The sequence below is a fragment of the Ranitomeya variabilis genome, chromosome 4, assembly GCF_051348905.1.
Source record: "Ranitomeya variabilis isolate aRanVar5 chromosome 4, aRanVar5.hap1, whole genome shotgun sequence".
Lineage (NCBI taxonomy): Eukaryota > Metazoa > Chordata > Amphibia > Anura > Dendrobatidae > Ranitomeya > Ranitomeya variabilis.
The window spans coordinates 758,748,418-758,763,080 of NC_135235.1; the positions used below are offsets into that span (position 1 = coordinate 758,748,418).

At 42.7% G+C, this 14,663-nt stretch overlaps 1 protein-coding gene across 3 annotated transcripts; it reads right to left on the minus strand.

Annotated features, from left to right (window-relative positions):
• Positions 1–1,702: 1,702 nt before the first annotated feature.
• LOC143766865 (uncharacterized) lies at positions 1,703–12,269 on the minus strand. Of its 3 annotated transcripts, none has more exons than XM_077254859.1 (7): positions 12,006–12,269; positions 6,694–6,841; positions 6,385–6,564; positions 6,179–6,302; positions 5,998–6,095; positions 5,708–5,798; positions 1,703–3,174 (listed from the first exon to the last, which is right to left on the minus strand). In XM_077254859.1, the coding sequence occupies exons 2-7, from the start codon at positions 6,769–6,771 to the stop codon at positions 1,901–1,903; spliced, it is 1,845 nt and encodes a 614-aa protein (XP_077110974.1). In that variant the 5' UTR covers positions 6,772–6,841; positions 12,006–12,269; the 3' UTR covers positions 1,703–1,900. The 3 variants fall into 3 exon arrangements, with proteins under 3 accessions (XP_077110974.1, XP_077110973.1, XP_077110972.1); XM_077254858.1 differs by having other exon boundaries at positions 1,703–3,177; XM_077254857.1 differs by lacking the exon at positions 12,006–12,269 and adding an exon at positions 10,258–10,413 and having other exon boundaries at positions 1,703–3,177.
• Between the last annotated feature and the right edge of the window lie 2,394 nt (positions 12,270–14,663).

The window sequence follows — 14,663 nt, forward strand, 5'->3', positions numbered from 1 at the left end:
GACAGACACTGGCAAATGGATGGAGGTAGTGTCTTTTAACCTCTCTGTGCTTCCTGTCCCCCATTAGAGAGTGGAGACAACATCCTATGCTGTCGTGGAAGGTGACTAGAGAAAAACGCATTACACTCGTCTGACTCTCCTGCATCGAAACGGACCGATTTTAAAATCGCTAGTGTGACTCCAGCCTGAGTGTTTATACGTCACCTCACCCTATATACTAAGATGTGGGGTATATGTGTTTTCTATTAGTCACCTTCTGACTAACCTTCAGGGGGTGAATTATGGGTTTAGTTTTACATTTGGAATTGATAAAGTTTAGTTTTATCCTTTTGTCAGCAAATATGAGGAATGACAAGAGACAACCCTATTAAGAAGATCCAATTTTGGAATAAAGAAGTGCACACTGGCGCTTACCACTCAGAAATAGATTGTTGATAAATCTCAGATGCAGCTGGTGAAAGTGACAGGCTCTGTGCCAGTTCCTGTAAAAAATGTGGGGTTAATAAACGAGATACCAATTCACCGCTCTATGCTGAGATAATAGAGAGAGAAAGAAAAAAAAAAAAATACTCACTATGTGATTGTGTTAATATGGAGCATATATCAGGAAATTCATAAGAATTAAATCCTTTTGGTGGTCACTGCCAATAAAAAAATAGTATAGATCATATATGGAAATGGATAGAATTACCAGTAGTACTGCTGGCTACAAAATTTTCAGTACATACTACTTGGTGCGAATGTCCATGAGAGACTTCTTGAACCTGGTACAGGGTTCTACCATCAAGGGGTTCTGCTAGTAGTGAAATAGTCTCATAGAGAAATGCTAGAGATAGAATTGCAATTATAATGAGCTAACTTGTAGAGCCTAATTCCTTGCGTGGGCCGGCTGGGTGCTGCTGCTAAGTGTGGTGGTGCTGGATAGCAGTGACAGTGCGGTCTGAGGACTCGCCGACTCCTTGCGTGCTCCGGCCGCAAGCAGCGCTAAGGGTTGCGGCGTGGAAAAAAACTGTGACGTCACGTAGAAGCAGGACGGGAGCGCGATAGATTCAATCCTACGCATTTAACTCTATGCGAGTATTTCTCTAATCACCGCTATCTTATATCATTTATTTAGTGCTTGCTATCAGAATTTCTACTAGTTGGGCTGTCATCACCTACAATTATTACACGATGCCTCTGCCCATATCTTATATCGCAGTAAGGTCTTATGGGCTCATACTAATCTTACACATATAAGAACAGGTTATTCAAGGACTCAGCTGCACGAGTGATTTCCTCTAATTACCGCTCTCATTTACCTTGTGCTTTCTATCAGTATCTCACTGGTTGGACTGCCTTCACCATCAAGTGTCAATTTCTGCCTCTGCCTATATAGCAGTAAGTCTCAAATACTCAGAGGCTTGTATTTAGGTATAAGGAACACATCCATTAATCATATAACATATTGTTATTCCCTGAAGTACTAAATACGCACAATTAAAGCACACTACTAGCAGAACCCCTTGACGCTAGAACCCAGTACCAGGTTCACGAAGTCTCTCATGGACATTCGCACCAAGTAGTAAGTACTGAAAATTTTTTAGTCAGCAGTACTACTGGTAATTCTATTCATTTCCGTATATGATCTATACTATTTTTTATTGGCAGTGACCACCAAAAGGATTTCATTCTTATGAGTTTCCTGATATATGCTCCATATTAACACAATCACAGAGTGAGTATTTTTGTTTTTTCTTTCTCTATTATCTCAGCATAGCGCGGTGAATTGGTATCTCGTTTATAAGACTCAATTTTGGTTAAAACGATTTCAACATTCTGAGTATAAAAAAGGCTTCTTCCGTATGTGACATCTCTGATGTTTATTAACAGTTGATTTCCAAGTAAAATATTTTCCACATTAAGAAAATGAAAAAGGCTTCTCTCCTGTGTGAGTTCTCTGGTGACTAATAAGATGAGCTTTCTGGTTAAAACATTTCCCACATTCGGAACAGGAAAAAGCCTTCTCCCCTGTATGGGTTCTCTGGTGTCTAGCTAGAACAGATTTCTGGTTAAAACATTTCCCACATTCGGAACAGGAAAAAGGCTTTTCCCCTGTGTGGGTTCTCTGGTGTCTAGCAAGAACCGATTTCTGGTTAAAGCATTTCCCACACTCTGAACAGGAAAAAGGCTTTTCCCCTGTGTGGGTTCTCTGGTGTCTATTAAGAACCGATTTCTGTGTAAAACATTTCCCACATTCTGAACAGGAAAAAGGTTTCCCCCCTGTGTGTGTTCTCTGGTGGCTATCAAGATTCGCTTTCCGGTTAAAACATTTCCCACATTCTGCACAGGAGAAAGGCTTCTCCCCTGTGTGAGCTCTCTGGTGGATATTAAGAACTGATTTTCGATTAAAACATTTCCCACATTCTGAACAGGAAAAAGGCTTTTCCCCTGTGTGAGCCCTCTGGTGGCTATCAAGAGATGATTTCCATATAAAACATTTCCCACATTCTGCACAGGAGAAAGGTGTCTCCCCTGTGTGAGCTCTCTGGTGGATATCAAGAACTGATTTCTGATTAAAACATTTCCCACATTCTGAACAGGAAAAAGGCTTCTCCCCTGTGTGAGCTCTCTGGTGGATATCAAGAACCGATTTCTGATTAAAACATTTCCCACATTCTGAACAGGAAAAAGGCTTCTCCCTTGTGTGAGCTCTCTGGTGGATATCAAGAACCGATTTCCGATTAAAACATTTCCCACATTCAGAACAGGAAAAAGGCTTCTCCCCTGTGTGAGCTCTCTGGTGGATATCAAGAACAGATTTCCGATTAAAACATTTCCCACATTCTGAACAGGAAAAAGGCTTCTCCCCGGTGTGAGTTCTTAGATGTATAATAAAATTACATTTCTGGATAAAACATTTCCCACATTCTGAACATGAAAATGTCTTCATTGCTTTAGGAGCAGTTTGTTTTTTAATGCCTATTTTGTGACTTTGATTTTCTTTAGTAGTCGGTAATGAATCAGAAGATGGGACCTGTTTCGTAGGATCAGATGACAGATCTTTGCTGTGAAGGGATGATGATATATCTGGAGTAATGGCACTCACTTCAGTTGTATCTTGTAGGATCTCAAGATTATCAGATTTAAAAATTGAAGATGTCAGCTGTCCCTCTGATCTACTGGTACAGTCATCTGCTAAGATAAAAAAACAATTATTATTTTTTAATAAAATATCCTTGAGTTTTATATTTTTGAACATTTCTACTTAAACTGTCCATAAAAATGGAAAGTTCTGTAAAAAACGAATTATTTACCAAGACAATGACAGTTCACAGTCTAATAGAAAACCTTACAGGATGAACCAGTAGTGTGTGGTGTTCAACTGTTTGTTCATTCTGCCTCCCAAATATCGAATTAAAAAGAAACCAATCAATGTTATGTAGGTGAAAATAAAGTAAATATGAGCAGGCACCACCTCAAAATAAATCGGAATCACCTAATGCATATCAATAGTAAACATAGCAACAAGCAAGGAAAGTATATGCACACAAAACAGGGATCACTAAAAAGTAAACAATTCGTTATTAGAGAACACATACAATTTAAAAACAACTAAAATAGTCCTCAACATTGGCTGAAAAAAATCAAGACCCAAAATAAACAGTATAATACTCGAGAACCCGTTAGCCTAATAAATGACAGTCTGCGTATCAAGCAATATCCCTGGAATAAAGGGCATCAATGTGTAACACTTATCAACCAGAGGTATATGCCCCATTTAGCATATATAGATGCTGTCAGCTCAATAGCTGCACCAAACCACAGTGAGAGCAAAGCAATCTATACAATGTCAGCACCAAAATGTGCATAATCACAGTGGCATGGTCTCGCAACTATCGGAAGCTCCAATATTTTCTGTCAGATGAGTTTCAAGAAGAAATATTACACATTTAAAGAGAACTGTGTATAATAGTGCAGAGCGGAGATGTCTTAAAGGGAACCTGTCAGCAGGATTGTGCTCAGTGACTACAGACACTGTCAGGTCGGTGCCGTTATACTGATTACACTGATACCTGGTGATGAAATCCGTCTTGTGGTTGTTGCTTAATCTGTATTTGTAGTTTTCAGTTAATGAGATTCTCGTGCTCTGGGGCGGGGCTGTTGGCGGGGCTTTATGTGGTGCTCTGGGGCGGGGCTGTGGGCGGGGCTTTATGTGATGCTCTGATTACATATTCATCTGTATTGGCCTATGACAGGTCGCTGATCCCTCACTGACCTGCCCCCATTTTTACATAATGCATATAATAGCATTGATATTATTGTTGATAATGCCTATAATATTGTGGCTATTGGGAGGCTTAGAAAAAAAAATTACATCCAGCAAAATGTCACCGGCGATAGCGGCACCTGCCCAGTCTATAAGTAAGAGATAGATGCTACTGGACAGGAGCCGCTGGTGACATTTTGAAGGATGTAATTTTTTTTTCTAAGCCTCATCATAAAACTACAAATACAGATTACACAACCACAAGACGGATTTCATCACCAGGTATCAGTGTAATCAGTATAACGGCACCGACCTGACAGTGTCTGTAGTCACTGAGCACAATCCTGCTGACAGGTTCAATTTAAATTTAGATCTTAGGCATTTGGAAAAGGCGATGGAGAGGGTTTTTTTTTTAAGACTATCAGGGAGTTACAGATTCATAAGTGAGGCAGGCCGATCCCACCACAATCAAACTATCATACAGAATGAACATGTGAAAAAAGACATTTTTTATTCTATGTTATATCCCCAACAACAACGTATGTATGAGGGGAGAACTTCAACAGTAAACCAGAGTTGCACTCATTTATGGTGGACCATTGGAGCTACTATGAATCCTGACCAGAAGATTAGAGGAAATAATATTGCTTCACATTTCAGGAGATTGTGCAGTAATCTGAATTTCTTAGGATCAAAAACAATGTAATTTATGAGGTGGAGTGAATCCATGAAACCAGGGCTGGAGCCAACACATCTCCTGCAGGCGGGAATAAATGAATATTACAGCCATCAGCCACGCACAGCTCAGAGATATATCATGGCACCGGTGTGATGGGTTTATGTAGATTATCACAATCCTCCTGGAAGTTAGTCGCTTTTAATACAAATTGAAAAGTCAGGATAAAGGGAAACTCTGTTATTGTCCAGAAATTCACACTTGGCCTCACTGCACATTTAATGTTGTCGATCATAAAAGTGAAGTTTGGCCAGAAAGACTGGACCTGGTCTTGTAGGGACCATATGATCACATTCAGCAGCACAGAAGGGAGAGAAGGGAGATTCATCCGATAAGATCTCAGGGTTCTAGGAAGCCAACAGCATCATTACCCTCCGCTTTCTCTTACAGGCCCATCATAATATTTTTCTTCAAGTGATTTTCTATCTTGTCGGCACATTCTACGTACGCTGTCATTTGGCTTTATAGTTTACAGATCTGGGCAGGTATAAGCGTCTCCTAAACCCAGGGGGTAGGTGGATCCTCCAGGTTGTAAGTTCTATAGAAAAAGGCTTTCAATACCCAAAGTTATTTGAACATTTTTTTGGTGGAGGAGAATGTTATGGTCTAGAGGTAAAATGGCGATCATGGTAATACGGCTGGACTACACCACCGATAAAGCAGCCACAGCCGGTGACTGAGAAGAATCTGTGATTTCTCTGCATTTAGTGGTCACTACTCACCTGGGTAGCCATATGTAGGAATCTCCTCTTTACACCACTCATCATCTCTCACATATGTCTCTGTAGTATTAATATGGGTCAGATCTTCACCCTGAAACAAATATTGTAAAAGTCACCGACAGATGGAGAAGTCATATCTATGATCAGCTCTAATCCTGCCATCTCCACTGTTCTCATTACACAAGTATAAAACATATAATACTGGTGGATAAAACAAGACTGAGCACAAGACCTTCACCGGCGTCTACACATCATAGGGGAGATCTCCTGAAAACCTTCTCTCCATCTACCTGATGATCCTGAAGAGCATTGGGATCTTCTGGTTTACAGTCCTGTGGAAGAAGAGGACGGGGACATCTCTCTGGTGCTGTCCTCTTACTGGATAGATCTGGAGGAAACACATACAGGGACTGAATTCATTCTTTACATACAGATAATTATAGGCCGTGTGTATTTATTCCTGTCTATTACCTGGAGATGTGAGGGGCTTGGGAACCTCCATTATGACGTTCCTGTACAGATCTCTGTGTCCTTCTAAATACTCCCACTCCTCCATAGAGAAATAGACAGCGACATCCTGACACCTTATAGGAACCTGACACATACAATGATACCGTCATCCCCCGATCTCTTCATAGTGTTACTGTATAATGTCCCAGCATTCCCAGCAGTGTCACCTCTCCAGTCAGCAGCTCAATCATCTTGTAGACGAGTTCTAGGATCTTCTGGTCATTGATGTCCTCATGGATCAGGGAGTGAGGCGGAGGCCCCGTGATTGGGCTCAGGGGTCTTCCCCATCCCTCAGACACAGGATCCTGACAGCGATCACTAGAGGTCTTCTTCACCACTGTGTAATCCTGGTAATGGAGAGACACATTAATAAATCTCACTACAGACATTTCCAGAGTCCTCACCTCTCCAGTTCTGTCCTTCTGTTATTCCCATAGATATGAATGATGTAATGTGACGTCATCAGAATCTCTCACCTCTCCAGTAAGCCGGAAGAGGATCTCTAGGGTGAGGTGTAATATCCTCTCCGCCATCTTGTCTCTGTCCATATCCATTTTTGATGGGTAAATCAGGAATTTTCTTTTGTAGAAGATCTTCACTGAGAGGAACCGATATTGTAGAGACCTGAATGAGAAGATGAGCCGATGTAACATCATAAGAATCCTGTGTAATAATACAAATACTGGAGATAATAAGAGAAACATATGAGGAGATTTATTATTTTACAGTATTTAGTTTCCTTCTTTCCATCTACTAATAAATCCTATATATTTAGGCCACAGACAACAAGCAGTTTCTTCCTCGGAGTCGGCAGCTGAATACGTTTCTCATAGACTCATCTTCCATAACGCTAATTCTCGTCTCATTTACCGACCCTGGAATCGGCATTAGCAATACTGCAGGAGATATTCATTACACGCGACATGAGAAATAACTACTACATGAGGACGACATCTTCATCTTCTACTACGTGTCATGGTACAAGACGCGGTTCATGTCCTGCTCTCTCTGGGTTAATATTGCTCGCCAATCTTTGGATCTGGAGGGGTATTTATACACACTCCAGACTAGGATTCCCTGTCAGCTATACTTTTGTTTAGCCTGTGTGTCTGACCCCTTGAGTGTGTGCTCAGTTTGCATTTGCTTGTTTAGCTCTGCTTGTTTGTTCTGTTGGCTTTCTGACCTTTGACTCCCTTTCGCACTATCCCTCCACCTTACCCCTAGGTTACCTTGTTATCTCTTGGTTTTGACCTTGGCACGTTTAAAGCTAACTTTTTTCAAGCTATACTGAACTGAAACGTCGCCATCATGGGCTAAATAAAATAGCTCCTTATTCACAGACAGTGGTGTGCTGCTTCCTTTTTTGGACTACTACATGCAAGGTTTGGTATATGCCTGTGGAAGCTCTTTTGCACACAGATTCTTTCCATGCTGCATGTTCTGCTCTATTTTTCTATTTCTTTTATCTATCTATCTAACTAAACACTGTGCAAAAAAATAAAGGGAGCACTTTAACAACAGAATCTAACTCCAAGTAAATCAATCTTCTGTGAAATCAAACTGTCCACTTAGGAAGCAACACTGTTTGACAATCAATTTCACATGCTGTTGTGCAAATGGAATAGACAACAGATGAAAATTATTGACAATTATCAAGACACCCTCAATAAAGGAGTGGTTCTGCAGGTGGGGACCACAGACCACATCTCAGTACGAATGCTTTCTGGCTGATGTTTTGGTCACTTTTGATTGTTGGTTGTGCTTTCACACTCGTGGTAGCATTAGATGGACTCTACAACCCACACAAGTGGCTCAGGTAGTGCAGCTCATCCAGGATGGCACATCAATGCGAGCTGTGGCAAGAAGGTTTGCTGTGTCTGTCAGCGTAGGGTCCAGAGGCTGGGGGCACTACCAGGAGACAGGCCAGTACATCAGGAGATGTGGAGGGGGCCGTAGGAGGGCAACAACCCAGCAGCAGGACCACTACCTCAGGCTTTGTGCAAGGAGGAACAGGAGGAGCACTGCCAGAGTGCTGCAAAATGACCTCCAGTAGGCCACAAATGTGCATGTGTCTGCACAAACAGTTAGAAACTGACTCCATGAGGATGATCTGAGTGCCCGACATCCACAGATGGGGGTTGTGCTCACAGCCCAACACTGTTAAGGATGCTTGGCATTTGCCACAGAACACCAGGATTGGCAAATTCACCACTGGTGCCCTGTGTTCTTCACAGATGAAAGCAGGTTCACACTGAGCACATGTGACAGACATGAGAGTCTGGAAATGCAGTGAAGAGCGATCTGCTGCTTACAACATCTTTCAGCATGACCGGTTTGGCAGTGGGTCAGTAATGGTGTGGGATGGCATTTCTTTGGAGGGCCGCACAGCCCTCCATGTGCTCGCCAGAGGTAGCCTGACTGCCATTAGGTACCGAGATGAGAATCTCAGACCCCTTGTGAGACCATATGCTGGTGCGGTTGGCCTTGGGTTCCTCCTAATGCAGGACAATACCAGACTTCATATGGCTGGAGTATGTCAGCAGTTCCGGCAAGATGAAGGCATTGAAGTTATGGACTGGACCGCCAGTTTTGCCGACCTGAATCCGACTGAATATATCTGGGACATCATGTCTCGCACCATCCACCAACGTCACGTTGCACCACAGACTGTCCAGGAGTTGGCAGATGCTTATGTCCAGGTCTGGGAGGAGATCCCTCGGGAGACCATCCCCTGCCTCATGAGGAACATGCCCAGACATTATAGGCAGATCATACAGGCATGTGGAGGCCACACACATTACTGAGCATTAGGGTTAAGCGACTTTTACTTTTTTAAGATCGAGTCGGGTTTCGCGAAACCCAACTTTCTCAAAAGTCCAGTCGAGTGAAATCGGCCGATTATCGCGAAAAGTCGGGGATCAACCGAAACACGAAACCCAATGTAAGTCAATGGGAAATCAAAGTCTCTCTCTCTCTCCTCCGTGCAAAGCATAGGTTGTGTTGGACTGTGGAAATCGCTACATCCCAAACGGTAATATGGAGGTTATACCCCCTGTGACGCCGCAGAAAGCAAGCCGGAACCTATGTCATCACGCTGCCCACACTCCTTCATTGGCTGAAAAAATGGCGGGGAAAGCGTCATACGAAACGCAACTTTGGCGCGAAGATCGCCAACTGCATGGCCGATCCCACAGTGGGATCGGGTCAGGTTTCACTTTGCTGAAAGTCGGCGATTTTTGAAAATGTTTGATCCGTTTCGCTCAACCCTACTGAGCATCATTTACTTGTCTTGAGGCATTTCCACTGAAGTTGGATCAGCTTGTAACTTCATTTTCCACTTTGGTTTTGAGCATCATTCCAACTCGAGACCTCCGTGGGATATTAGTTGTGATTTTCATTGATCATTTTTAGGTTTTACTGTTCTCAACACATTCCACTATGTAATGAACAAAGATTTACAACTGGAATATTTTAGTCGGTGATATCTAGGATGTGGGATTTTAGTGTTCCCTTTATTTTTTTGAACAGTGTATTTATGATATTGTATATTTCACCTCGTAATCACCATGCTTTATATTATTCACTGTTGCTATACTTATCACAATTCCGCCATTATCAGGGAAATAAATAATGATATTGGTTACTTCTGCCTTGTGTTTGTGTGTTGTATCAGGTCACTCAATACAGGGCAGGGACATAATGGGGTCATTATGCTGTGTGGGGTATGGCGGTACTGTGGGAACAATACAGTGTGGGGGGATGGTGGTACTGTGGGAACATTATACTGTGGAGGGCATCATACATACTACATAAGGAGCATTACACTGTGTGGGGACCAAGAAAGGGGCCCTGTACTAGGAGAACACTCCGCTCCCTCACTTCCTGTCCTCCATAGTTGGCTCGTATGTATCTATTACAGGAAACAGAACAACAACGTTATGGTTCTTATAAAGGGGCAACAACAACCCCAAAAGAGTCTCCTCCGTGCAGAAGGGGTTAATGTCCCCGGCTGCGCTCAGTACTGGGGAATCTCCACATACCTCCACCTGCAGAGCCGCACTCCACAGATATGGCTGCTCTGTGCGCACAGGACCTGTGATGAGGTCACAGGGGAGGAGTCAGGGGTCACGTGATCCGCAGTGAAGACGCTACATGGAGACTTCTCCTCAGTCAGTGACATTCCCGCCATTATTCGCCCTCACTACTGGCACAATCACCTCGCGCCGCCTTTTCTACACAATGTTCTGTGTGGAATGTAACGTGTGATTTCTCTGGAGACAAATAGACCCCACACATGAGGGGATTATTAGCCCCAATTTGTTTTTATTTTCACAAAGGTAACTGGACGTATACTACTGTGCCGACATATTTCTTGTGACATATTGTACTTCATTACAGTGGTAAAATTTCTTTGATATGACTTGCGTTTATTTGTAAAAAAATTTGATAAAAATTTTTAAAATGTTGAAATTATTAAATTTTTCACTTTTTTGCCCTTAACCCTGCTGTTGTCTTCGGTCTGGGGAGACCGATTTTGAACTTTGGTATTTTTTGGGGTGTTCAAGATGCGGTTCTGAAACTTGTGGTTGATTGACTTAAATGAGGATGGGTCAGTCGGCCACGGGTTTCAGAGCCGCATCTTGAATATTTTAAAGAATATTGAAGTTCAAGGTCGGTCGTTTTTGACCAAAGACAACAGCAGGGTTAAATCACAGAGCTGTCACACAAAATAGTTAATAAATAACATCTCCCACATGTCTAGGAAGTTATAATGGTTAAAAGTTGACCGGCGACTTCCGATTTTTACCCACAAATTTACAAAACCATTTTTTTAGGGACCACATCACATTTAGGCCGGCGTCACACTAAAGAGTTTTATGGATGTATGCGAGGCGCAAAAACAACGCACATGGACCAATGAATCTCTATGGGGCAGCTCCTATTTGGCGTATATTACGCATCCGTATTTTACGCATCCGTATTTTACGGCCGTAGAAAGTCGCAGCATGCTGCGTTTGTCAGCGTATTGCGCAAAAAATCCGCCAATGAAAGTCCATGGGGGCGAGAAAAATACCGATTACACACGGACCAGCAGTGTGACTCGTATAAAATACGCAAGAGTTAAGCAGGTGACAGGAAATGTGCAAAGCCCTCAATCAGGAAGCTCAGACATGCTAATTAGCTGAAAAAGCCAGACAGACATCGCGGAAGTCAGCCGCACGCCTCCACGGAGTCTCCTGCATCATGTCTAATGTTATTAATGTCGAAATGCTGCTGGTCCTGGTGCAAGAGAGGCCAGAAATCTGGGATCAGCGAGATGCCCATTATTCTAACCGGGCCAGAAAAGAGGCAGCATGGAGGAGCATATGTGGGATCCTTTTCCCAGAATATGAGCAGCGGCCACGTGAGGTCCAAAGGCAAATTAGTAAGTACACTCATGTTTCTCTATGAATTAATATTGCAAAGTGCATTACCTACATGAATTTGGGCCTATTGTTATTTTTCATTAATAATAATCTCATTTATTTATATAGCACCATTAATTACAGTACATGGTGCTGGACATGAGAAATGGGTTACGTACAGAGTTATAGGTGTCATTTACATTAAACAAATTTACAATGACAGACTGCTACAGAGGGGAGAGGACCCTGTCCTTATGGCCTGAAATTCTATGTATTTTCCATTATACCGTATTGTGCTGTTTGTGTTTACAATATTTATGTTGATGATATTATTTAAGAAATGCAGGTTACTAGGCCACATTAAAATCTGTTATATCACTGACACATTGTGGTACCACTGTGCACAATGGCCTTATATATTATTTTCTTCTTTCATTGCAGTGGAAGATGTTATGAGACGATAGTGCAGCATATAGGCGAGAAAGGCAGCAGCGGGCCAGGAGTGGGTCAGCAGCGCCTGCAAAAAAGCGCAAATATATTTATTATGACCGACTCTCCTTTTTGGATCCCAGTATGGATCTGAGACCGTAAGTAAAAACATCAAAACACATTATACATATGTTTTATAAAGGTAAAATTTAAAATTTAAATTAATTATTCTCATACTTTACTAACAGAATACAGACAAACCCCACTGAGAGGGAGACCGGCTCAGACTCGGAGGTCCTGATAGATCCGGTTGGGGAAGGAGAAGAGGTGGCTGGCCCATCTTCACATCCTTCCATTGGCATCCCTCCTGCAACATCTTCAGTTGCACCACAAGATCCGGCAACAACTGGCCAAGAAGCTGCACCACCACCCACAGCAGCACCAGCTCCAGGAATAAGCCAGGATGATCCAGGAAACAGTAGGAGCCCTACTGTTCCACTGGAGACATCCCCACAGCCTGCTGTCATTTCCCGCCGTGGCCGCAGAAGGAGATAGCTGCAAGAAAGTCGCAGGAATGTGGACACTGGGCTCCTTAATTATTTGGCCAGGGCTGCAAAGAATGATGGTGAGGAGGCCTATGCGAGGAGCCTGGCCTGGTACCTCCGTCCCATACCCCGTGAGGTGAGGCTATGTGTGAGAGGGTGTTTTCAAATACTTATTGATGCATGCACCCCCCCCCCAATGAACCGTATGATTTGTTTGAGTTCATTGAGAGGTGGCAGCTGTCAGCACGTAACGTCCTGCGCCTTCCATCATCTCAACAGGTGCATGCTCAACAAGTATTTGAAGCACCCCTCCACGTGTGCTTACACCTCTACCCATTCCCACCCAAAACCCACCAAGGCCAGCACATTACCATATACCATCATACCATCAACCTTCCCAATATGGCCACTTGTCCAGACCCAGTGCTGGAGGCTGGTCCCAACCTGGGTTTGGACGACATGGCCATATTGGCGGGGGGGGGGGGTTATGAGGCAAGGCCTTATTTTCAACCTCATGAGGGCCATACTCAAAACCCTTATTATAGCCAATACCTAACTGGCCAATATGAGCAAGGCCATCATTTTGAGCAGGGACAGACATCATACACACAGGATGATGGACAATTGACCCAACAAAGGCCACCTGACCAGGACCCTGAGCTTCCGCCATCACCTCCACCAACTTACAGAAATCTGTAATAAGAATTGTTTTATGATGAATATTTTTATTTTTTTGATCTAAACCTGTTTTTGTTTGACTCTGCTGTGATAGCACTTATATTTATCTTACAAAATGGGTTATGTCATGTTTAGTTTTTTTTAAAAAAACAACATATCATATTAATACGGTGTTTAAAAATAAAAAAAGGCTTTTGCTATAATAAAAAAATATATAGTCAAAAGTCAATTTCAGATTGTTGGACCAATCATTACAACATCATACTCAATTACTCGGTTGATAAACATCTGTTACATAAGTCAATGACACACATATAGTTAAGTAATATAAGTAATTTATGCATTTTTTCAGAAAATATATATAGATATATATGAAAAACTTACAACAAAGAAACAGCATTATCTTGCCAGGGAGTAGCTCCCTGAGGTGAAACAGAATAATTTGTAAAAATATCCCTAACTTTTAAGCCAGAAAGGGGATGCCGCGGAGGAAGGACTTGTGTTGTAGGCCTACCCACATTAGGCAACATGCCTTCACCACTGTCAGTTGAGGAGCACTCATGAATTCTTGTGAAGTTGTGTAGAACAACACAAGCTTTTATGACTTCATTAACATTTGCCTCACTCAGCTGAATGGCAGACTGGAGAACACACCATTTGGATGCCATAATGCCAAAGGCGCACTCCACCAGTCGCCGTGCCCGTGAAAGTCTGACATTAAAGACACGCCACCGGTGGTCCAGGTTGCACCGGGGATAAGGCCTCATTACATGCCTGGTCAATTGGAAGGCCTCATCTGCCACAAGTACATATGGCACTGCTTCAGCATTGGAGCCTGGGATTGGTCGTGGTGGTGGGAGGTCCAACAGGTTTTCACATAGCTGCCGACCCATAATGGACGCATTGAAGACTCTAGAGGCTCCAGTTCGCCCATAGGCCCCAATATCTACAATTATAAACCTGTAGTTACTGTCAACTACAGCTAACAGAACAGCAGAGAAAAACTGCTTATAATTATGGAATTGGGTGACCGAGTTCGGAGGCTTACGCACCCTGATGTTTCCCATCCAGGGCTCCAATATAGTGCGGAAATTGACAACAGTCATAAAATCCACGGGCTATTTTCAGCCAAACCTCCATTTTGGGCACCGGCATCACAAGTTCATGTAGTTTGTCCCATATGTGAACACATGTATTACGCACAATGCCTGAAATAGTGGACCGCCCTATGAGAAATTCAAGATGTATTCCCGCATAAGATAATCCAGTTGACAGGAAGCTGAAAGCACACACAAAACAAAAAAAAATTAGCTATGTTACAATGCTTTTAATAAACCCTAGTAAACCAAAGTAATATGAGGATATAAAAAGGCAGGAGACCAGTGTACC